We start from the raw sequence: 25,019 nt of genomic DNA, 5'->3' as shown, positions 1-25,019 counted from the left end.
TGAACTTTAATGAACTTGATGTCTCAAATAGGGATTTGCTTGGTTTTAATACAGTAACCCTCCCTGACAGGTTAATGAGACATTCCATAGAAGTTGCCTGAGTTACTTTATATATAGCCTAAGAGAGAGAGGAAAGTAAATTTTGAGAAGATGCTTCTGTTGTCATATACCAGCTTCAGCAACCTTCCTGTGATCTTAAGGAGAAATGAATAGAGCACAGAAAAGCACAGAGGAGTGGGGGTGGTGGGTTGTTAAGGCTTAAATAAATAGGTTATCTCAAAGGCGTGATCATTAACAAGCCAAAGTTCGGAGTTCCATGTTGGGGGAGGGAAGCAAAGCAACATCATCTTTGTAGCATGTTGGCGGAATAAAAAAATATGCCTTTCACAGCCTTAGATATCATAAGATCTTCCAGTGAAAAAAGCAGAGTGGGGCAGCACCTCCAAGTTCTAAAAACCCTTGGCTCCTCTGGCTGTACCGGGTTTGACTGACTTGGTTGGATGATTAAGAGAAAATCTTCCACTACTTGCTTTATGTAGTTAGGTTGCTATTACTTCAAAGTTTTATTGTGGGTGTGTCCGTGCGAGCAATAATCATTGCAGGGTAAACAGTGCCGAGGGACAGGTTTTCTAGGGAAGGTGGTGTGAAATCATGTGAACTTGCACGTATCTCGGTGGTGGAGCCGTAAGGACCGGGCTGGTCGTTCGCGCCCCACCCCATCGCTCCCTCTGCAACAGCGCTGGAACCATTCGCTTTGGGCTTCTTTGTGTCAGTTTTCTAACTGCTGAAACATGCTGACTGTTGAGTTCCTAGTCCTTGAGATCAAGGTAGGGGCTGGCAGGCCAAAAGTCCTAAGTTTTGCTTTTAAAATGAGTGAACTTAATCAACCTCTGTAACAAATACCAGTGGTCACTGGTTGATTGGCATGACAGGAGCCGGAGACGATGGCTTGGGGTGCTTCACTGCAGCTGGTGGGTCACTTGTACCAGTCTGACCTTTCTCTCCGGGAGCCAGTAACGCATCCGTTCTCAGCTTCTCCACCACCACAAGCAGCTGCGGGGAACAGCAAGGTGGGTTTTTTTGCCGGTGCTTGCGTTGCAGGCGCCTAGGGCATCAAGCACGGCGCAGAAACCTGGAGCACGGGGCTCTGTGCGGGCGCTGAGTGAGTAAGACGCCGCTTCTCCAAGTGAGTTTGTTGTAACCGAAAGGTAAGGGGGGAGGCGGAGGAGAACAGGGGCGACCTTGTTGGTCCGGCAGCGCCACGGGCTTCCAGCTCCCCGCACGGGGAGGAAGCCGACATTTTGTACCGTGCGGGGAGCGCCCGCGGCAGCTCTGGGTGCCACAGGGCCGTTTGGCGGGGAGAGGAGCGTGAGGGCGGAGGTGCGAAGCTGCCGCCGGCGGGGCCGGGCAGCCGGCCGCCTGGGGGCGGGTGAGGAGAAGCCGGCCCGGGGCGGGTGTGTCGCGATATGCGGCGGGGGCGGGAGCCCTGTCCCGGCGCACCGCCCGCCTCCCTCCCTCCTCGCCCGCCTCAGCGGCCTCCCGGGCCGGGAAACGAAAGCGAAAGGCAGCGGGGACGTAGAGGCAGCCATGGCGGGGCCGCGGCCGGGCGCCTTCCCGCTGCTGGTGCGCGGCGACTGGGGCGCCGCCGAGCCGCCGCCCGCCCTGAAGAAGAAGCTGCTCTGCTACTTCCAGAGCCAGAAGCGCTCGGGCGGCGGCGAGTGCGAGCTGCGGACCGCCACCGCCACCGGGCACGTCCTCGTCTGCTTCGCCCACCCCGAGGGTGAGCGGCCGGGGACGGGGCGAGGGCTGAGGGGGTCCGGCGGGTGGAGGGGGCGGCCGCGGCCGAGGGCTGCCCGCCGGCTGCCCGCCATCGGGCCCCCCGGGCGGAGGGGCGGGCAGCCGGTTAGTGTCTGGGCTCCCTACAGAAGTCAGCGCCTTCTGAGCTGCGGCTGGCAAACCGAAACGTTCTGCGGGTTAAAATGTATATACACTGGCTTAATTCCTGCGTACCGTGCAGCGTACGCTCTCTGGTATGGGACGTACGAATCTATAGAGTACGGAATGTCACGCACATCCCGTAATACACAATATAGAGTATATAATATGTATTGGCTTATATGGATGCTTAAATTCGGTGCTTGGCACTCGCCCCTAGGTTGCATTTTGAATAACTCCAGGCTGTAAGTTAGTAACTCTGTCCCACCAGGTATATATGCATGTATATTAATTCTGGTGCACGTTAGTATTCTCTAGATTCCACTTGGAATGATAAAGCTTATGTTAATGTAACTTAACATATATTGTAGTTACAGATATATATTAGGAATGCGATGTATATAATATGTATGTGTTTATATAAACTTGCAGCAAGGTTGAAAGCATTTAGCTGCAGTTGCGGTAAATGTGTACATATACATGCGTGTACATGTATGTGCATAAACACAGATATATATACTCTTTTTTTTTTTTTTTCTGCCTTATCATGCTTCCCAGTTGCTGACTCAACTAGCTGGTAAGTTCAGGAATTATAGCCCCAAGCCATTTAACACTGGCTGTAAGAGGGTCTGCAAGGTGTGGGGCTGGTACCGGGACCCTGGTGCTGCAGCCCCAGCGCGGGGCTGCCCGCTGGACACCAGCCAGGAAACGTGTGGTGGAGTTGAGAGTCGCTTCTCTGGTGCTCTTCTGCAGAAATCATATCCTCTGCTGTTCTTCCGCTTGTGTTCAGGAGGAGAGCCTCATGTGTGCTGTGTTAGTGTTACGAGTTTAAAGCTCTTTCATTTTGTGGGACAGTATATGCGTCCTAATGTAATGGTGGAAAAGTGCTACACAATTTAAAGTTGTCTTTCTATTCAGATTGTCACTGGGGTTTTTTTTTGGTTTTATTTAGTGAAGCAACGAGTCCTTAAGAGACAGTCTCATAAGGTGTATTTGGGAGAAAAAGGAGAATTGAAGTTGATTGTCACAGAGCCTGAAACGGCACTAGCTGCTGAAGAGGAGGCATTTGAAGAAAAAATAGTTCCCACAAAGGTGAATAAAAATTGTAATCCTAACCAGAGCTTTGAGGTAGTGGTGAGAGTGTCAAATCAGTCACTGATATTTTGCTTTCATTTTGTTATAGGCTCTGGATGCCACAAGTAACCTTCAGACAAAAGGTAAAATGTCATCTATCGCTCTGTGTGCTGATTCTTCATAAAACGGAAATGTTGGTGCTTGTCTCCACACACAGCTCCAGTTCTGTGGGGAGTTGTGCTGAAAGTTTCTGAATTTGGCAGCCTGACTCAGGTGATAGAGGGAAAGATGTCTGTCCAGGGACACTGTAGATTTGATCACCAAGGATGGAGTTCACCTTGCCAGACTTAGCCCATGTGCCTAGTTTTAGCTTATAAAATAGCCTTTTTAATCAGAGGCGCATCTCCAAAGAGGGATTTAGTTCCCTTATCCTGTATAACTGCTCTAAAATAAGATCTGTGTAGAAACACCTAGATTGAAGGTCTGAAGCCCAGGCCCGGTGTCTTTGCGCTCCCTACAGTTACGAGAGTCTGTGGTGCAAGTGGTGCATCTTCCCAGTACCTCAGTGACTTCGGTTAGGTCCTCGTTCAGTAATATTCTGCTAAGCTTTATGATTCAGAAAGCAATCTAGAAAACAGTACCGCACACCCAAACATAGCCGTATTCGTGAAGAGTAAATATTCAGCCCTAAGACAGACCAGTTAATCAGGAGGTTCTTCAGCAATTACCCTCCTATCTTTTCCTTTCTGTATGAAGTCTTGTTTGATGCTGTTTTGGGTGGTTTTCCTCCTTTCAAAATTAGGTACTCAAAGTTGTCATCTACTGTTTTTTAGTTATACTAGTGAAAATCTCCAGATGTTGCTCTTAATCGCTTCGTTGCTGTCCTGGTTTTGGCTGGGATAGAGTTAATTTTCTATCTAATAGCTGGTATAGTGTTATGTCTTGGATTCAGTATGAGAAGAATGTTGATAACACACTGATGTTTTCAGTTGTTGCTGAGTAGTGTTTAGACCAAGTCAAGGATTTTTCAGCTTCCCGTGCCCAGCCAGCGAGAAAGCTGGAGGGGCACAAGAAGTTGGGAGGGGACACAGCCAGGGCAGCTGCCCCGAGCTGGCCAAAGGGGTATTCCAGACCATGTGGCGTCATGCCCAGTATATAAACCGGGAGGAGTGGGGCTGGGAGGGATCGCTGCTCAGGAAGTAACTGGGCATCGGTCAGCAAGTGGTGAGCAATTGCACTGTGCATCACTTGTTTTGTATATTTCATCCTTTTATTATTATTGCCATTTTATTATTATCATCATTATTTTTTCTTCCTTTCTGTTCTATTAAACTGTTCTTATGCCAAACCATGAGTCTTACCTTTCTCCTTCTGATTTTCTCTCCTGTCCCGCTGGGTGGGGGGAAGTGAGTGAGTGGCTGTGTGGTGCTTAGTTGCTGGCTGGGGTTAAACCACAACACTTGGGTCAGCCTAGCTTTCAGGTTTGGCTTTTCTGTACTTGCTTCATTGAACATAGTGGAGCAGACCATTACTGTTGGCAATCTAGAAATTAATAACTAGCATCTTTAGAGCTATTGCTTCTGCAGTTATTTCTTTTTTTTTCCTCTTGTTGGGCTTATGCTGGTACGCCTTCAAAGGCAGCTGTGTTCTGTAAATGTTATGGGTTTGATATCAGTTGTTGTTGCACCTCAGGAGACCTTGGAAACCTGGTGAGCAGACAGAGCCAGCCTGTTTACGCTGCTGCCTTCTCCAGCCTTCCCACCCCACGTCTCTGTCTCTCTCCTTGGGGTTGCCCCCTATGGCCGCCTTGTTGGGTGCTACCCCAGGATTTAGGGATTTTTGGGGTGTTCTTGAGAAAAACCAAGCAGCGACCTTACCCCCGGCCCCATGCCTCCGGTCAGGTGTACGACTGCTCCACCAAGCAACCCTCCCCTCAGTCATATGTGTCCTCTGCCACGGCCAGAGATGTTGGCCCTGGAGGCTTACGCTGAGGGCACCAGGGGAGCACCAGGGTTTCACTCGCTGCTCATCTCCCCGCCGTGGTGCAGGGATGTGCTGGTTTACCAAACTGAGAGGGGCTTATGCTCCTGCTTGTGTTTGTTGGGGAAGGAGTGGAGAGCTGCCTTTGTTTGCCATTATAGCCATCCTGAGCACCCTGGGATGCCCTTTGGCCTGTGCCAGTCCCCCACCACCCTGCAGCGCTCTGTGACCACCGTTTTCTGTGACGTGTTGGACAGTTGTGTCACCGCATACACGGGTGACACTTCTAGTTTACTCAGGCATGCGAAGGAGCACGTTGTTCCCCTTCGGAGGTTCTCTCCCGCCTTCACCCTCATCTGTCTGCAAAGCTGGAGACCTGCCTTCCTCCGGCAGCTGCTGGACTTCTGGGGTGCTCGGTGGGCACCCCTGTTATATTTTCTATCCACAAAATTTCATTGCATCCCTCCCAGCCTTCTGTGCACATGGGTCCTTCGGTGTTGTCATGCCGCCCTGATAGCAGGGCACAGTGGTCATCGGGAGGCTTTGCATCGAGTCATGCAGAGCTACTGGTGGCCTATGGTGCCTGCGGATGTCCCAAGCTATGCTCGGGCTTGTTATGCCCGCACCCGGGCCAAAAAACCGATGCAGAGGCTCTCTGCAGGGGTCTCACACAGCCGTTACCAATGCCTGAGCAGATATACCCAATTATGTCAAGGGACTTTATTTTATTTATGTTTCTGACCTGGAGACATACCGGTGACCTTGGATTCGTTTACTCATGGCTGTTTCCGTGCCACCAAAAAAAGCTACCTGCAGCCCCGCAGAATATCGCATCTGGGCTGTTTTGGATCCCAAGATGTCCTGGGGTATTCTACAGTATTTGATTGGTTATATGATCTCTTTTCTTGGGAAAGAAAAGGAGAGAAAGGGTAAGCAAAATTTGTTTATTCCAGGAAATGTGTACCAATATGTCATGTGGCTTATTTCTCTTTCTGTTGAAGATGATGCAGAAGCCTTGCAGAAAGCAGAGAGTTTTGGTCCAAACAGCGAACTCCAGAAGGCAGCTGGGTCTGCGGAGAGCATCACAGAAAAGTCCACAGAGACCTCACCTTCAGTGGTGTTTGAAAACATACAAGGTTGCAGTCCAAAATGCTTACGCATGCTGTTGGAGAACATCAGCGGCCTGGCAGTAGATGATGACTTCACTGTGGAAGTGATACCTGAAATAAATGCTGCTGTAGCTACCTTTATAAAAAGTATTGGTAAGACAGAATGAACACCATCATTGATTTCCATGCATATGTATGAGTAATAGCTTTCAGAGCTTGATTCTTCTCCCGTTGAAGATTCAGACAGTTTTAAAAAAGTACTTGGACTGTAGTCTCTCAAGAAAGATGTAAGTCTCATATAGAGCTGCCTGTGATGGAAATGTTACACTGAAAAAAGAAAATTTTGGCATCTTCATTAATTGAAATTGGACGAGAATGTTTCATTATCTCTATCTTATTTTGGGTTAGATGGAGAAAAATTAGAAGCAGACTGAGAGTGGAGATGAGTTCTGCAAATCATTGAAGTATATAAAGTCTCCGTTTGAGGAGATGGTGGAACAGTCAGAAGTGCTTAGTTTGTACAAGAGGTGAATAAGAGGGGAACCGGAGACATAGCGGTAGTGAATAGCAGAGAGTAACACGGCTGTGTGAATTTCCCCTTTTGTGTTACAGCACAGAGTTATTTGGCACCAAAGACAGTTTTGCTCCAATTGGAGGGAGAAGTAGACTCAGCTCATTTCTTTGCCAGAAGTGATAGCTGGGTCTGATAACAATGTGGGAAAACATAGTCAGTTCATACTGCTTTTCTGTTTACAGATACTGAAGAATTTGTCAAAAAATGTTCACAAAACAAAAGAGTTAAAGAATTCAAAATAACTGCCAGGCTTCTTGAATTGACCCAGAGCATCAAGGCTGAAAACATACCAGCCACCGTTTCCACAGACTACATCACAGTTTACTTTGAGAATGTGCGGAATGGAGGGGGGCCCGTGTCAGATGTCCAGCTCTTCCCTGAGGAGAACTCAGCCATCGTTACTTTCTGTGATCACAAAGGTAATGCTGTCCTTTGCCTGACCAAAGTGCTCGCAGGCAGAGGATCGGAATGAAAATTACCACAAATTTGGGCATTAGGAGAAGCCTGGCTTGCTGTCGCTAAAGCCAGCATACACTGTCCTGTTCCTGGGAAATGCTCTGGATTTAGAAATACTGCTGCACGTGTAGGGTTTCAGAATCTCTCTGGTTTTTTATGTTACCAAAGGTTATTTTAATACCTGCTTTGTGCATGGATTGTTCCCACTGACATTTTTTACCTATTTACAGAGGTTTTTATGTGCAATACAACAATAATTGTACTCGCAGGTAAAGGAAGCAGGATCTGTCAATGACTTCAGTTTTCACAGTTAGCTTTCAGAAACTAATTGAGATCAAATACCTTAATTATCAGGGAATAATAGAGCTAAAGAACAATCTTGTTACTATTCCTTGTGTTGAATCACTGTCTCGTTTTTGTGCCAGCACAACCTCTGGTAGATATCTCTGTGTTAGGAGACTCTTGGCTTAGTAAATTCCTTTACTTTAATTAAAGATATCTGCCAGGTGATTGTTTTTCTTCTGACTCTCGGAATTTGCTTAAGAATATTTTGTACATTAAGTTAGTATGTAATTTGGATCATTGTAATGTGGTTTTAAGTCCCTGCTAACATTATAATTCCTTTGTCCATTCCAACAGAAATGGCAAAAATAAAAGTAAAAATGCACTGGCACAAAGTTTTATTTTAAGTTGAGAATAAGGAGCATTTCATAGTAGTACATTGATATGGCCCTGCTCTGCAGTGGGGTTTCCTTAGGAAATGAGAGCAAGGTGTAGCTGTACAGGTAAATACAGCCACAAGCATATTTACCAAACTACTTGGAGCCAAGCCTCTTATCTTGTCCCCTATAGAGTGGTTTGGAAATGGGAAAGACATAAAAATAGCTCTTTCAAATGGAAAAAAAATAATAATCTTTATTCAGTGTAATAGTTCTAAGAACAATTTGCTTGATTTGAAGTTAATGATATATGTGTGTTTGTATGTATGTGCGCTAACTTTTAGACCTAAACACAGTCTTGGAAAAGCAGCATTTAATGGAACAGACAGCAATTTCTGTGCATCCATATTACTGCTCCCTGGGAACAGCTCTCTACGGAGAAGAAAGACCGGCTATCAAGATGCCAGACCCTGTTGGAGTGTCACTAGATCCGTATGTCTGGCAGTTTTTACAAAGGCATGCTAAACTGATCCAAGACATAAACCAGGAAATGGCAATTTGCCATTGTGAGCTAAAATGGCCCCAGACAGACTGTGCACACCCAGAAATTATGTTGTGCCCATCATCATCTCTTTCCGAGCAGAAAAAGTCAATGATTAAGTTGATCAAGACATGGAAGCAAGATGCTTCTACTGAGTTCTCACGTATCATGGCACGTTACATAGCTATAAAATGTAAAGTAAATTCAGCGGATTGGGAAGACGTGAAAAACAGATTGGTGAAAGATGTTGCTTTGATCATAACTGATATTTCTGAGGAGATGGTGGTGATTGCAGGCAAAAAAGCAGCAGTAGACAGTGCAGAGAAGGAAGTGAGGGAATGCATGGAAAAAGCCATGAAGCAAAGTGAAAGGGAAAAACAAAGCATAGAGATTTCGGTGTCGGTGATCCCAGGGAAGTATGCCGTTCTGCACAATGCTGGGCTAGAAGAGAATATTCACAAAGAATATCCATGCTTAAAGATACTTTATGATGACACAAAAAAAACTGTTCAGTTATGCGGATTACCTGCGGAAGTATATAAAATCAAAGCTGACTTACTGGAAAAGGTATTGAATATGCCATGTACATCAGTTACCATCGATCCCCATGTTTTCTACTATCTACAGCGTGTAGATAATAAAACAATGTCAGAGGCATTATTCACGAGGAAAAAAATCAATACTTTTTATGAGCTTGAGGATGATGCTGTGTTGCTATTTGGAGATGCTCCCAAAGATCTTTTAGAAGCAGAGAAGCAAATAAAGACAGACTTAGGATACGAGTGTATCAATGTGGAGGATGGTGAGGTCATTAGAAAGGAGCAGTGGAGGATTCTTCTTGCCTCCTTGCATAAGAAATACAATTCTTCACAGGAAACTCTAGTCATTGATGAACCTGCTGGAAAAGAAAATAAAGTGATTATTGCTGGCTTTTCTAAGACCGTAACAGAAGTTTATCAGATACTTAATGATTTCATAGATAGAAACACACACGTGGAAAAAGTAATCCCAGCTAAGTCAGCAGTGGTAGTGCAGTTTGTAGAGCAGGAAAAAAACACTGTTTATCTTGAATTGAAGAATAAATGTGTGACAGTACATTTTGACACCAAGACACCATGTATTTCCCTGAGCGGACCAAAAGCGGAAGTGCCAAACGCAGTCACAACGTTTGAAAAAATTCTCTCATCCCTTTACTCAAAAAATGTGCTAATTGATAAACCAGGAGCCAAAGAGTTCTTCACTGAGAGGAAAAATTCATATGTTTTTGAGGCAAAGCAGAAATTTAGCTGTTTGATTAGGCTGGAGGAAGAACAACAACAACAACAACAGCAGCAGCAGAAGGGTGAAAAAGTTGGTGATAAAGAGAAAAGAAAGCTCTACTACAAGAAAATGCTGCCACATGGAGTTGTAGTAGCAGTGTATAAAGGTAACTTGTGTAATTACCCTGTTGATGTTGTGGTAAATACATCTAATGAAGACTTAAAACACATCGGTGGCCTTGCTGAGGCACTGCTAAAAGCGGCTGGTCCAGAGCTGCAACAGGAGTGCAACGAGCTGGTGAGCAAGAACGGGAGTTTGCAGCCTGGCTGTGCAGTTATCACAGGCGCTGGGAAACTCCCCTGCAAGAACGTCATTCATGCTGTTGGGCCCAGGTGGAGGAAGGATGAAGCAGAAAAGTGCGCGTACTTGTTAAGAAGGACAGTGAAGAAAAGTCTGCAACTAGCCGAAACGTACAATCATCGTTCTATAGCTCTGCCTGCTATAAGCGGAGGGATTTTTGGCTTCCCGCTGGAAGAGTGTACATATTCGATTGTATCCTCCATCAAGGAGACCTTGGAAGAATCCATGGGGGACAGCAGCTTGAAGGAGGTTCATCTTGTGGATGAAGTGGAAGAAACAGTTCAGCTTCTGAGTGAGGCAGTAAAAAAAGTGTTTATAGCTAGATCATCCTCCCCAATACTGCTGCTGTGCTCGGAAAACCGTAAGCTGAGAGAAAGCCAGAAGGAGAAGAGAAAAGAGCGTCTGCAGATGGCTAGAGATGATCTGCACATGGTTACAACAAATGAAGGACTTCACATCCGAGTGGAGGAGAAAAACATTCAGGAAGCCACGGTAGGTCTTTAATTTTCTGCTTCCTCTCGATGTGAAGATCTTTTTTAAACAGAAAAGGAAGGCTAGTAGGTTATATTGTTTTACAAGGCAGTTGCTATGTAAGGAAACAACAGCTATGTGCTAGCTAAACAAGGATGCAAGCTTGGAAAACTGATGGATTTCAGGTTTGGGTCTGTCATTCTGCAGCTGTTCCTAGTGGCAGCTGTGAATTTTGGGATGTTTCATTCCCAGCTAGGTTTTATTTGTTCTCCAGATCTAAGGTCAACATGTAAGACAGTTTGCTTTTTTTCTAAAACAGAAATATTAAAATACTTTCTAAAAGTATTTATAAGAACTGTAGCTATCTAGGTTGGATATTATGGGAAATCAGCACGTGTCTGGGCTGCTGTTGTGAGTCATGCTAAGAGGGAGGACATAGCTTATCTTTTTAGTTCCCTTCTCTTTGGATGGGTTTATAGACACAGTCTATGACGAAGTTACTGGGCTCTAGAAAAGTGACCCCATAGAAGAGTGCATGCTTAGATTGTTTTGCTGAAGTCTAGACCTGATTCTACTTCCCTGCCCCCGCCATTTTCTTTTTTCATTCTTTTTGCTAACAAAGAGTTTAACTACTACTCATCTAGACCATCAAGAGTCAATTTACACCTCTGACGTAGTTTCTTTCCCTTATGTTTTTTTCTTCAGTGATGCAAACTGCATCTTGATAAATCTCCCTTTTCAATAGCCCCTGACTGTTATACTTTGGGAATTTAGAATCTCCCTAAATTATTCTTATTGTCCTGTTGTTTCAATATTATTGCTTCAGTTGTCATTTTGGCGCCTGTAAAAGGCTCTTCCGATAAAAGAGCAATACTAAATGTAAAAAAACCTCAGTATGACACACATTTAAAATACTTTATAATTAAAACATCTCCAGAAGAAAAAAAAGCAAAGCAACCACCAGACTTGAGGGCTTTGCCTGTTTTGAGAGCACAGCAACCTCCCTTCATCTCATTTTGGTGCATGAGGTGCTGCTTTTCTGATAAGGTGTAGACAATCCCACTTCAGTGAAAAGGAAGAAAGGGACATTGAACTTTCTACATTATGTGTACCTTACACAATATATATATTTTGCATCCTGAGATCATGCTAGAGAAGAACGAGCAATACTGCAGCAGTTCTTCACAAGGAAATGTAGGAAAGGCTGGGTCTGGGGAGAGGGGATGAGGCAGATAGCAGAGGTTGGGTTTATTTCACCTGCCCAGATATTGGCATCTGCTCGGGACGAGGCGAGTCACAGCCTTACCTCCACCGAGGGCCTGGCAGCTCTGCCTGGATGGATGGGTGAATGACTGACCTGCTCGCACGCAGATACCTGTGGTGTTGGTACTCACAGTGGGTCTGATGCTGCCTACCGTAGGTTTTCTACATGTTCGGGAATACTCAGTATGCAGAAGCTGTGCTGAAAACCAGTTTATTTCTCCATTGGCATCTTGGTTTTTGTGCTGTGTTTTGCTTTGGTACTGCTGTTAGTCTCGATGCATGTTTTTACTTGAAGTCTGGCTACAGGTATTTTTGTTGGAATTTTGTTGCAGACGGATGTTGTTGTCAACAGTGTTGGCACAGATCTGAAGTTTGGCGTGGGGCCTCTTTGCAAAGCCTTGCTGGAAAAGGCTGGACCAGAGCTCCAAGTAGAGTTTGACAATGAAAAGCAAAGACAGGTTACTGGTCAAGGCAGTGTGCTCTGCACCAGTGGATGTTCTCTGGCCTGCAAGTCCGTGCTTCATGCCATACTTCCCGTGTGGGATGGAGGAAAAGGAGAGACCCTGAAGGTACATTTTCATTATTTAAAAAAAAAAATTCAAAAAAATTTTGAAAACAGATTTATTTGAGATCCTATCCTGAAGTTTCAGAATGTAAAATAGTTAGTTTAGGTGACTCTACTCTGTTTACTTCTGTTGGAGTCACCTTAAAGATGCCTTCATGCACTGAGAGCTTTTTCTCATACCAGCATGGTCTCTATGGAACTAATAATAAATGACGCCTTTTTAAAAAAAAAAAATAATAAAAAAATCTTTGCTGTGTTTTACAGACCCTGGAAGACATAATCAATTTCTGCTTGAAGAAAACTGAAGAATTTGGACTGAAATCAATCACTTTCCCAGCTATTGGAACTGGAGGATTTGGATTTCCTAAAACTGTTGTTTCTAAGTTAATGTTTGATGTGGTATTCAAGTTCAGTAGTAGTCACGCTCGGAAGACTCTCCAGGAAGTTCATTTTCTTTTGAATCCAAAAGATACGGATAACATTCAGGTAGTTCTCAGGACAAAGCCATCTATGTTACATACTGTTCTAGTTACACCTTAACAATATATTTTAGTTATATTGCTTTCTTAAGGGAATAATTTAGCGCTTTTTTATTGCTGTGGGCTGGTGATAGTGGGATGTCTCTCCTGCGTCTCATTCAGTGTCTCTGAAATATAAACTCAGCAAGCACAAGCTGCAGACAAAATTGGCCTCCTTGCTGGCACTCTAAACACCTGTAGATGCTCACTCATCTTTTGACAGAAGAGTGCTGGCAATGCAAAGACAGTATCTATTACCACACTGTCCACACTGAGTCTTCCACTGTTATTAATGATACCTAAACACAACTGTAAAATGCATCAGATGGCTCAGCAAGAGCTACATGACTGTTAATGTTAATTATAGAAATATTCAGTATATAAACTGTGAAATACTATCTTTGGTACCTTTCTTCTCTTCTTAGGCTTTTACCATTGAACTACAACATAGGGTAGCTGAAAGTTGCAATGCTGCAGCACCACGATCAAGTAAGTTGTATAGGAGCAGGAGGTGGGACACGGGAGAATGTAAATACTGTAAAGTGGTTTTATACATATCAGGAAACAGATGGAATGTCATCAAGATACAGAGCATTTTTTGCCTCCTGATGGACTGGCATTCTTAAACTCCACTTGTAAAAATCTTAAAGAGCAATTTCTTTTGTTGAGGGCATGCTCATCTTTTAGTGAGGCCAGTCTTAACACATGGAAGAGGATACCCTGGTAGGAAAACTGTTCATTTGTCCTACTCAAAGGGTATAAGAACTTGTTATCACTTTGCCAAACAAGCCATAAATAACATGTATTTCTGTACCTTTAATCTTTAATATAGAGTTATACTGAATGGATAATTCCTTTCCATTTATTAATTGACAGTAGTGTGATACAATAGCAAAAATATACGAGTGAACTGCATCAACAGCAGAGGCTTATTCATAAGAATATATAGCTCTTTCTTCTCAGTTGCTGTGAGTATCAGAGAGGAAGTTAAGAGTGTGCAGATAAAATATGAATTTGTTAAGTTTCAACTAGAAGTAAGGAACAGTTTTATATCTGTGAGGGTAAAGATGAAATAACTTACAAATGTGGTGTGATGGGATCTCCATTACTGGCAGTTCTTAAGCTGGATACTCCATTTCTTGTAAGAGTCAATTCAGAAAACGCCATTACAGAGCTGGTCAGATCAGATAACCCCAAGAGTCCTTTCTGAATTTATATTGTAGGAATTTACAGGAATAGAAATGGTTTCACTTTCACAGTATTTAATCAGGAAGAATACTGCGGCTTCCTGATTTCAGAAATGGAGTAGAGAGAAAGGCAGAGACTCTCTAGGTCCATTAAACTGATCTAGAGCATGTTCCTTAAAAGCATAAGTTGAAGTTCCTATCAGCGTAAGAGAATAATATCCCAAACTAGAGAAGTGTTTTAAGGTATTTTTCTTTCCCTTGCAGGTTTCATTAAGCCTGTTTCAACTGAAGTATTGGGAGTTCATGAGATGCAGATTGGTTCCATTACACTTCAAGTAATTAGTGGAGATATTACCAAGGAAGATACAGAGGTTATTGTAAACATATCAAATCCAACATTTGATGCCAGATCAGGTATTGTATTGAATATGTATTTCTTCAGTGATAAGTTTGGGCTTGTTTTAGAAGGAGGTAGGGGAAAGAATTGTCCATATGTGAAACTTTTATGAAGTATTTTTCAGATGAGAGAGAGTTGTGATTAGTCAGGAAACAGATCTTCAACAGTTTTTTTACCGATCTGAATATTCCATTTACTTTCCAAACTACCCAAAGACAAGGCATCTGACATGGTTTTTTCTTATTTAAAACCAAAAATGCTTAAATAAAAGGGAATTTTTAGATCAGAAACTTTGAAAAACTGTTCTTGTCCTAATATGTTTCACTGCAAGCCAAAGCCCTGGTTAAGTAAATTGACCTGTAAGAAGCAGAGGATTCTTTGGTGACATTGTAAATTGCAAGCATGAAAGGTATCAAATTATATGTTTAAAAGCAATTGGAGGGTTTGGTGAGGGGCATACTACTGGCTGGTGAAATGATGAAATAGGAAGTTATTCTTAATGATTTCTAATCAATAATGAAGGCAGTGTTCTCTTTGCAGCCAGTGCCGTGTGTCACGGAGGGCACTTAGGGGAACTGGCAAGATTTTGCACTTTGTGGGATCTTGCCATATAAGAATTCAGAGCATTTGTAGAGTACAGAAGTTGGGTAGAGTTTTGAGTAGAAACAGCTAAGCTGACTTAATGAATGCATATGCTTTTCTTGTGTAATTTAAGGGGTCTTCAAAGCAATTATGGATGCTGCTGGTTCCCAGGTAGAAGCAGAATGTGCTCAATATGGTATGTTAAAGCATACTATTTTGTTGGATTAATTTTTTTTTGTTCTCTCTGAAAACTTAAAGTTGTTTTATAATTCTCTACTCTGATGGTATAATTATTTTATCAGAAAAAATAGCTTTCACTTTTAGGAATTTTGAAAAGTCCTCTTGTTGTTGACACCTACTTTGAGAATTTTTCTTTTCACAACTGAGCAGAAAGTGGATACAGTTTTCTGATGCTAATAAGTGCTGGGAAATTAATGTAATTTAAGTTCTTTACCCCTGAAATTACTCAAGCGTGTTCCTGACTTAAGAACAGAAACAGCCCCATTGACTTCAGCATAATTTTTAAGCTCATCTTTTGTCAGCTACAAGATAGCTGAGGTTTTGAAACTGAACAAAGTGGTGCAAGACTGTCTTTTGGTGTAAGCATGTGCAGGACTGGCTTTTAAAAGCTAATAGCAAATCTGGGCTTATATTCACAAATACATAATTATTTTTTATTGAAATAATGTAACTCTTCTTGTCACCTTGATCATGAGTTCTTCTGTAGTCTGCATTCTTCCAGACAGTAGAGCAGTAAAATCCTAACTCCCTGTGGCTGGCCTCTACGAGCACAGAAAGGAACATGTTCTGGTTGCATAAACAAAAAGTTCCTGCTCTGAGTCCAGAAGTTAACTTTCAAGATGGAGTTTCCCAGATATTTTTCCTAGCCTTTGGCTCTGCAGGCTCTCCCCATTTATCAGCCTGATCTCAGCACATTCAGAGCATCTTAAAATCAGTTATTACCTTTGTGACCAGTGAAGTGGTATGTAACTCTGTTCATCAGTCCATTCATCCTCACAATATGACTCCCATTTTGAGGTGTTTGTAATCAAACATGAGTGCTCTGAAAAAACACAAATATCTTTTTAAAGATTCCGTACCACAGTTCTTAGATCAGTTGGTCATTATCTTAATGATACTATTTTAACCATTCAGCTCTTCTGCAGAATAAGAGTTTGAGCTTTCAAGGAATAAGTGGCATAGGAAAGGATTCCTCATATAATTGAATTGTGAACATTCTGTTGGCATGCTTTTAAATAAAAGTGAGCTGTATTTAAATTCAACATAAATTCTTAAGTTGTGCTTAATAGGGAACTGCTTTGTAACAGAGATCTTGGGAAATTAGAAAACACACAATTACTTGAATTACTCTCTTAAAGAAGTTCTGCAATCAGAATATTTACAGAGAAACCAGAATCAACTAAACCCAGGATAATATAGTTCACAGTGGATTTCTTTCCACTCCTCTTCTAGCATCAGTATAACTAGCTGTCTTATCAGAAGAGATATGCACTTTGAAAATGTTATGTCTCCATATTTATCTTCTGTCTTCCAGCTGGGCAGTGTCAAAATGGCTTTATTACTACACAAGGTGGAAAACTGTTGTGCAGCAAAATCATCCACTTGATTCACAATAACAACGTGAAGAGTCAGGTTTCCAAAGTGCTTAATGAGTGTGAGCTAAGGATGTACAAATCTGTTGCCTTCCCAGCAATTGGAACAGGTTTGTGTTTTCTTGAGAAAGCGGTGAGGGCTGTAATGGCAGTAGTCCAGAAACTGGAACAAAGTTAATACCTCTGATATGGGTAACAGGAGACTTGTACAAGAAACTCTGTAAACGGTGTTTTGTGAAAGTTCGTTGTAGTCAGTTCAAACACCATCTGCACACTTCAAAAATGCTGCTTTTTTTAAAGTATAAATATTACAGTCAATATTGATTGAGCAAGAACACCTAAAGAAAAGGTATTGCTCCATAAAAGACATTCTGCCCCCAAACAGACTCTCTATCTTGGCTAGCCACTCTGCACCTTTCTTCAAACTTCCCATAGACTTTGCTCTGGGATTTCAGCCACACAGAAGGGCTGGGGTTGGGGTTTGTAGGCGCAGAAAGCTGGAGTTGTCCTGAGACCAAAGCGTTGCCTGGCTGACTATGGAAATTGGGGGCTGGGTACAGAATACCTGCAGTTTACACTTTTTATAGGTCTTGTTTCGATCTACCTGCTCCAGTGGAGGGCTAGAGGCAGGCTAGCTTATTTGGCTTAAGCTTCTGGTTAGCTTGGGGAGCGGGGCTTGAAGAAAGCAGGGTATGCTTCTCAGACCAAGGCTCCCCTTGACTGGAAAAAGAAGTCATGAGCTGGTGCTTGCTCAGCATGCCAGGTTAGGGTAGGAGCTGGTTGTGTGGGTCAGTGTTTGGACTCCACAGCGACAGTTATGGCAGGTCCCCTGGACTGCCAACATCATCTGCGTGCTGGTGTCACGATGGCTGTCCAAGGGACGCCGTGGCTGAAATTGGCAGGGCTCCCACCAACGTTTCGGGATAAGCTTTAGGTTGCACTTCAGGTTTGTTGTAGGGGAATGAGAGCAGTTGTTTTGAGCTTGGTGTTCCTGTTCATATGTTGAAATACGCTGCAGGCTTGTCTCAAAATCCTCTGCTGATTTTGATTTGGTTTTACTTTGGTACTTGCTATAAACACGGGGACAGATTTAGTGATGTGTGGATTTAAAAATATCGGGGGGATGCTAAGGCTGAAGTGCTTGTTGGAGCCTCCAGGTAAACGGAGGGTGAACTGCAGAAGGGCTTCCTGGGTCTGTGTAGGGTGTCAGCTCCTGGAGCTCACAGGCTTAGGTGTAAAGCTGAGGTTAAGCCTGGGGCTTTGGCCAGAAAGCATAGTGAGGGAGGAGAGATGGACACCAGTCTGTATGAGCTGGGGACGTAGTCTCTGTTATCTGGATGCTGCCTTGATTTAAGTACTGTTCACTGATACATGCCTTTTATTTTTGTTTAGGTCAAGCAGGACAGAGTCCAGCAAAGGTAGCTGATGACATGTTGGATGCTATAGTGGAATTTGCAAGCAAAAGATCAGTACAGCATTTGAAAAAAATTAAAATCATCATCTTCCAAATAAAGATGCTTAGCGACTTTTATGTAAGCATGAAGAAAAGAGAAGATTTAGATTCATCCACAAGAGATTCGTGGGTGTCTCTGCTTAAATGTAAGTAGGTGGGTTTTCTATGTGCATGGGCACATAAAACTAAAGCTCTTTTATTTCAAACTAATAATCAACATATATTTCTTTGCAGCATTTTTTTGGGGCAAAAAACAACCCATTGAGAAGAAAAAGCCCATGGTTTTGGAGAAGAAAGTTGATATAGCCATATTTCAAATTTGTGGAGAAAGCAAAAAAAATGTGGATGCTACTGAGTCCTGGATAAAGAACTTAATTTTAAAGGAACAGTTTGAAATCAGTATTTCAGATGAGCTAATTGAAAATTTTGATGAGAGGCAAATTGAAACTTTGGCAGATTTCCAGAAAAGAAAGCATGTTACCATTCAGCTTGAAAATAAACTTTCCCCACCTTGCATTAAAATTTGTGGTATTAGTAGGGATGTCTGTTTTGTTTCTGTGGAGGTTCAAAAAATGATCCAAAAAATTAAGGATACTGAAGAAGAACAATCCAAGGCAGAACTTGTTTATAACCTGGTAGAATGGAGGTATCCAGGAAGCAATGACAGCTTTGTTGCTTTTGATAAACTGACAAATATGCAGCTGGAGGATGCCAAAATAGCTAAAAAAACACATCTTACTGTCAAAATTAACAAGAACAACTACAAGGTGGATCTGAATACTCTACAGGCTAATGATGACCAAGGAAAAACTATATGCATTCAACGTGTGCCAAAGAATGAAGGTAAATTACAGCTTTGCTAATAAAATTCTTTAATAGTGATAATTGAATGATAATTCTGATAAATTCAAACTCAGGTATTCAAAAGAAGTAAGCTATTCCATAGCTTTTTTTTCCTTTGTTTTCCTTTTTCTTCTTTTTTCCCTTCTGGGCATGCCATAGGCAGCAGTTTTAGTTTCATAATTCGTGGCAGGTATGACTGAAATCAGGACATCTGTTTTAAATATAAATATTATCTCTACGTATGTGACTAGTGAGCATAGACTTCATGCTTTTTGACAAAGGAAGTGGTGTATGAAGAATGCATAAAATTCTTCTGTGGTTTTCAAACTTGTTTTAGTTAGATATTAGTATAGGGATAATTAGACTAGAGAAAATGTAAAGTCTTAACAGTGCATTACAGAGCCAGTGATGTATTGAAGAGAGAGAATATTCTTTGAATAAAGTATTGCATAAGGTACTGTCCTCTCAGCTCTCTATATGCAGTAGGTTTGTAAGACATGCCTACAAAACTGAGCTAGATCTGTGATACTAATGCAATCTCTGTTTTGCAGATAAGCAGTCAATAGAGCTCCCTAGGCAGTGGGAAGACATGCAAAAGGAACGGGTCAAACTGGTGAATCTCAAGCCATCAAGTCAGGAATACCTGGAAGTTCAGAAGAAGTTCAAGAAAACCTGTCCTAGCTTTGTCATAGAGAAGGTGAAATCCTATGAGGGGGAAAAAAATTATTTTGGGGGGCTGAAAACATAATATACTTCCTAAATATTTGTTTGTAAGGTATTTGCAACCTAATACACCTTTCGTATATCAGTCGCCCCAGCGCTGTACAGGGTGGATATAAATCAAATCAAATTTCCTAAGAGTTGCCCTTACATTTCTGCCTTCTAATAATGCCAAAGCAGTTACCATCAGTCTTCAGGCTGACTCTGTGTTCAACTAATGTGGTACTCGCTAGTTAATGTGGATTTCCCACTGGGAAATTCTATATTGAATGGAAGCATGAGCAAATGCATTCAGAATACAAAGGAAAATACAAAGTCCTTGCAGACTGGCCATAAAGCTTTTTACTATTTTACCACTTCTTCCTTGTCAGTCCCAGAGCCTTTCAGGCTAGACTGTTGGTTTTAACCCAAGTGTCATGATTTGCTCCTGCTTGTTGAAAAGTCTGCAACAGAGTGAAAGTGCACAGAGATTTAATTGCCAGGGAGAAGATGGAATTATTCAGAATCAGGAGGCATGATAAATAGGAGAAGATATGATGAAATTAAGAGTGAGAATATGTGTTTGAAAAATTTTCTTCTGTCATGAGATTCAATGAGCATGGTGACTAAGACACAAATAGAACAAAATATTAGTATACAATACAAAAAATCAGGTAACAACTTGAAGTCTTTTTCTATTGAAAATGGAAAGCTGTTACAGCAATGCCTTTAAGATTATACTTTGACGCAGATACACTGTTTTCCCCTGAGCTATAATCAGTTGTTGGCACAGGGAGCCAGCAAGATCTATCCTCCCACCAATTTATTTTTATATAGGAGCTTCTTATGGGTTGCTAAGCTACGCAGTAAAGTAAGAAATCTTGACTTCCAAGTTGAGATCTAGAAGAGAAACTTAAGTTCAAAGTAATGCTATTGCTACAGTCTACCCTTTAGTGAGAAAATCATCAGTAAAAATTATTAGGATGTGCAGAAGGCATCTTACATCATTGCCTCTAGCAGCCTATTTCTAAAAATGACAAGGCACAGCTACCACGATTGCCTGTGTACCTGTATACTACGCAAGACAAATGTATGCCAAAAATAACCGAGCTTGAAAACCTCTTGTAAGCTACTTTGGTTTCTGATTTTTCAGGAGGCACACGTATTCAGTTCCCCAAACCAAACCACACATTAATGGGGCATAGTGAAAATTACTGTCATTTTTTCTGTTTGGTTTGGTTTTAATGCTTTCCTGCAATGATAAATATTGGTCCCTACCAGTATAAATATAGTTGTATTTTGTAACTTTGCAGATTGAAAGAATACAAAATCCCTTCCTCTGGCAGACATACCAGATAAAAAAAAAATCTCTCTGTACAAAGAACAAAAATCAAAATAATGAGAAGTTGCTTTTTCACGGCACAGCTGCATCCTCATTGAGCACAATCAACTACAATGGATTTAATCGTGGGTTTGCTGGAAAGAATGGTGAGTCGTTTTCCAAAGCAGTTAATTTTCTAGACATGTATGAGGTGCTAGGGAATGTCAGTGTTACAGTACTGTCAGTACAACCTGAAGGCTGAATGAAGTTGGAGAACAACTCCAGAGCACAATCTGTATGGACAGAGGAATTAACCTGTTCTGTTAATCCCTTGTTGATGAATGCCACCATCTAGAGGGTATCAGAAAAAGCTCACCTACTCTGAAAGCAAGCCTGGGCAGCTTTTTAGAAATGTTTTGTATGGTTTGCGTACAGAAAGGAACAAGGACTGCTGTTCGGCATCCTCAGTTGAGATGCTAACCACTAGCTGCTGGTATCTCCTCTTTTCTTAGATAAAGGCAGGTAGCAAAGTAGAGGTGCAGATACTTCTCCTGTTTCCTCCAAAGATAAGGACAGCACAAGCAAGCAGAAGATCGCGCTCCCCTACCATTTTTATGCACATGAAATCAGTTGAAATTAATGAATTAATTCTTCCGCTTGAATGGTTGTTAGGGACAACTGTTAAATATTTAGCAGAAAGACTTTCTGCATTGGTTCAGAGATTGCTTTGTCCATTTCCTCTAGTAGAGTCATTTTATGCTTGTTATTTGGTAGCATTCAAAGATGAAGGACAGGATCCAAAGAAGTGGAACTTGGGCTGCATTGAGGTGTCAGTCGCTCTTAAAGGTCCTGCAAACTTACTTCAAAAGTCCTTACTTTCTGTTCTTAATGTTTTCTTCCTTAAGACACAATTGTACATGCCTAGGACTGACTTGATCTTGAGAGACCCAGAGAGCTTAACGCAGCTCTAGTTGACACTTCAGTGTGGTCTGGATCCAAAAAGCAGACATTTCTCTGTCTGGATCCTCTAGAGGTACTTATGCTGAAATTTTCTTGAGAAAATGGAGCCCAACATACACAGAATATATCAGGCTATGCACAGATAGACATGACAGCCACCATTTCTTTTTAAAACATGACCAAAGGAGATGTAGTTATGCATTCCTGCTCTTTGGTAGTGCCAGGACATTGGATTTGCTCGGGAAGCAAGAGCCCTAGATTGCCATGTCCTCTCTCTGCCTGTGAGTATTGACATCCACCTCTCCAACTCAGCCACGAGTTACGATAGGAGAGGCATGCTTCCCTTCTGTCGGGCTGGATAGCTAGTCAAAAATATCCAAAGATCAGAGCAGCCAGATAGGAAGGACCCATCTGGCTTGAACAGCTTTCTGCCAATGTTAGAAAAAAAGAAATGTCTCGGACAAAGAAACATGATTTCTCTAACTTGCTGTGAAGTGCAACTAGAAAACTGTAATTATAATTGTATAGCCATTTTAAGTTTAAAAGGCTCTAAAGATTTGCAATTTGATGGATGGCAGGCTAAACAGAGAGAAGGAACCCTTTTCCCCCTAGGAAAGGGCAGTCAAAACCTGGGTGTTGATACTTATCTGACATCTAAGTGGATTCATACTTGATTCTGATACAAAGCATTGTTACTAGAATCTGCTGTTTAAACTCTAACCAAATTTATGACTTCAGCAGAGTAGAAAATAAAAGGGGGTGAGCTTTAGAGATTCTTATGGGAATATGAACACTAACTATATTTGAAAACGTTGTCTTTCCAAACAGCTGCAAGCATTGGAAATGGAACCTACTTTGCTGTTGATGCAAGTTATTCTGCTCAGGATGCTTATTCCAGACCAGATACGAATGGCAGAAGATACATGTACTTGGCTCGGGCCCTCACTGGGCAGTACTGTGCTGGGAGCAAAGGACTAATCACTCCACCACCAAAAAACCCAGCAGATCCCACTGATCTGTATGACAGTGTGGTTGATAATGTGAATAATCCAACAATGTTTGTCATATTTAATGACATTCAGGCATATCCTGAATACCTTATCACTTTCAGAAAATAGAATATTCTTAATAGTCTGGGAAATTTTAGTTCCTTTTACATGTAGGAATCAACAGCACCATTCTTGATTCTTGTTTCCATCTAGGTTTCTTTAAGTGTTTTCCTATCCATGGGTTTACATGTCTTCAAATCGTCCACACAATGAGGCCAGGATAAGCAAATATTTTTGAACATGCTATTTCAATACTCGCCTTTCAAATTCAGTTATGCAAAGGGGTAGGCAAGAACTGTGACAACAGTCCTGACCCCTTCCTACGCAAGGCACAGGGGACTGGTAGGAGGGGGAGCTGCTCTGCCTCACCTGCAGCCTGAAGTAAGAGGTGTAGGGTGGTAGCTCAGTGCACCTATGCACCTTCCCATTTCCATTATTTGCCATAAACCACCGAGGTGCTGGCTGCCTGTGAGGATTTATTTAAAATACTCTATGTTGGGGGAATAACCTTGCTCACCAGCAGAGTTTTCAGTCATTCTTAGGCATCCACTCACCCTTGTTGGTGCTAACAGACCTGAAGAAAAAAATCCAATGCTGAACATAGACTTTGCATTACTTCTTTCACCCCCCTTATGCTGTCGTGGCATACTTTGTTAGTCCCTAGGTATAAATTCCTGTACTTGTACCTGTTTCTTAGGGGCATTCTCTGTGGTTCCCTGCATTATGTACACCCAATTTCCACTTAAAAAATCATTGCTGCTGCAGTTTTCAAGATGGTAAAGGGGGGTTTTTAATTCCTTCTGGTCAGTACCAAAACATAAACACTTCTGTAGAATTACCAATTTGGAGAAAGTTAGTTACTATGCTTAAACCATCTGAAAATTTTTGAAGTTCTGTAAAGCAAGTAAATAATGGCATTTGTACGTCTTTGCTAGCTGCGTACTCAATTGTAGTGATAATCTTAAAACTGCCAAAGCCAATATCTAATGGTTTTAATAAAAGTGGTTTCAAACAGCTACACTGTATTACTGAGTCGAAGTGTTGCTTTACATTTGACTATCTTTGTTACAGTGATGCTACAAATAGTGAGAAGCTTGAAAAGGCTTAGAAGATGAAATTGTTTTATTCTGTTGTCTGAGTGACAGATCTGTGCACACAGAATGAATGTGCAAACAGGTGAAATTACTCTGCCTTAGTCCAAAGGAGACATGTGGTGCAAATAGCTGCCAGGATGTCTTAAAACCCCGCTGCAATGTTCTCAGTGCCTGCAAAGGGGAAAAGTGCTTGTGGTAGCTGTAGGTGGCAGGTGGCAATACAAAAAAATTCTGCTTTTCACAGCAGGTGCCCATGCAACACTTCAGATTAATGTCCTCCATGAATTCCCATTTAAACTAAAACAGAGTTTAACCCACTCCTGCTCTCCTGCTTTACTAGATTTTGCTCCCTGTGAAAAGGTGAGGATGCTTTTCTCCCTTATATGCTTTTTTGGGGTGCTTTTCTGAGCTGCAAGACGAAACGCTGCCACAGCCCAGACAATTTTTATCCCCGGTGGTGGTGGTCGAAGTTTCTTTAGTGGTTTCCGTACTAGAAACTTGGGGATACTGTGTTGTACAGCGTTTGTGGACTGAGAAGCTGCAAAAAGGCCATGTTACATGTGAAAAATGAAATCCCAGCCCTGGACTGGAGCACTGGGATGGGCTGGCTGCAGCAGGCCGGCCACAGAAGGACCTTTGCTTGTAGGCAGTAGGATTTCAGGCTCACGGCCTGGAGTAAACTCCTCAAGGTGCAGGACTCCCAGGGACAAGGAGCTCCGTCTCGGGGAGAGAATGAGGGACCTCGCCGAGCTGGGGATCTGGCCCCCCAACCCAAAACTGGCTTTAATAGCGGCAAGGCAACCAGAGCCCTGTGGGGTGCACTGAATCTCGGGCAGCAGTGTGATGCAGAGCTCCCCATCGTGCTGCGTGGACCCAACTGGATTGCATCACGCTGCGCTGCGCTTGCACGCATTGAGCCGCACCGCCCGTTGCATCTGACTGTATTGCGCTGCACTGCATCGCACCACACGGCACTGCATCGCCCTGCGTTGCTCTGCACAGTGCTGCACTGCTCCCCACCACGCTGCAATCTACTGCCCAGCACTGCGCAGTGCT

At 42.5% G+C, this 25,019-nt stretch overlaps 1 protein-coding gene across 2 annotated transcripts; it reads left to right on the top strand.

The window, feature by feature from the left end:
* The first annotated feature begins 1,553 nt into the window (after positions 1 to 1,553).
* On the top strand, positions 1,554 to 23,887 carry LOC126044577 (protein mono-ADP-ribosyltransferase PARP14-like). Of its 2 annotated transcripts, XM_049814448.1 has the most exons (17): positions 1,555 to 1,780; positions 2,888 to 3,027; positions 3,119 to 3,152; positions 5,991 to 6,251; positions 6,855 to 7,091; positions 8,132 to 10,440; positions 12,015 to 12,251; positions 12,512 to 12,733; positions 13,191 to 13,254; positions 14,217 to 14,366; positions 15,065 to 15,127; positions 16,487 to 16,654; positions 17,937 to 18,143; positions 18,232 to 18,840; positions 19,392 to 19,537; positions 20,853 to 21,027; positions 22,649 to 23,887. In XM_049814448.1, the coding sequence occupies exons 1-17, from the start codon at positions 1,588 to 1,590 to the stop codon at positions 22,936 to 22,938; spliced, it is 5,505 nt and encodes a 1,834-aa protein (XP_049670405.1). In that variant the 5' UTR covers positions 1,555 to 1,587; the 3' UTR covers positions 22,939 to 23,887. The 2 variants fall into 2 exon arrangements, with proteins under 2 accessions (XP_049670417.1, XP_049670405.1); XM_049814460.1 differs by lacking the exon at positions 16,487 to 16,654 and having other exon boundaries at positions 1,554 to 1,780.
* Positions 23,888 to 25,019: the final 1,132 nt, after the last annotated feature.

The sequence above is a fragment of the Accipiter gentilis genome, chromosome 1, assembly GCF_929443795.1.
Source record: "Accipiter gentilis chromosome 1, bAccGen1.1, whole genome shotgun sequence".
NCBI classification, from domain to species: Eukaryota; Metazoa; Chordata; class Aves; order Accipitriformes; family Accipitridae; genus Astur; species Astur gentilis.
This window is presented reverse-complemented; position numbering and strand designations above follow the sequence as displayed.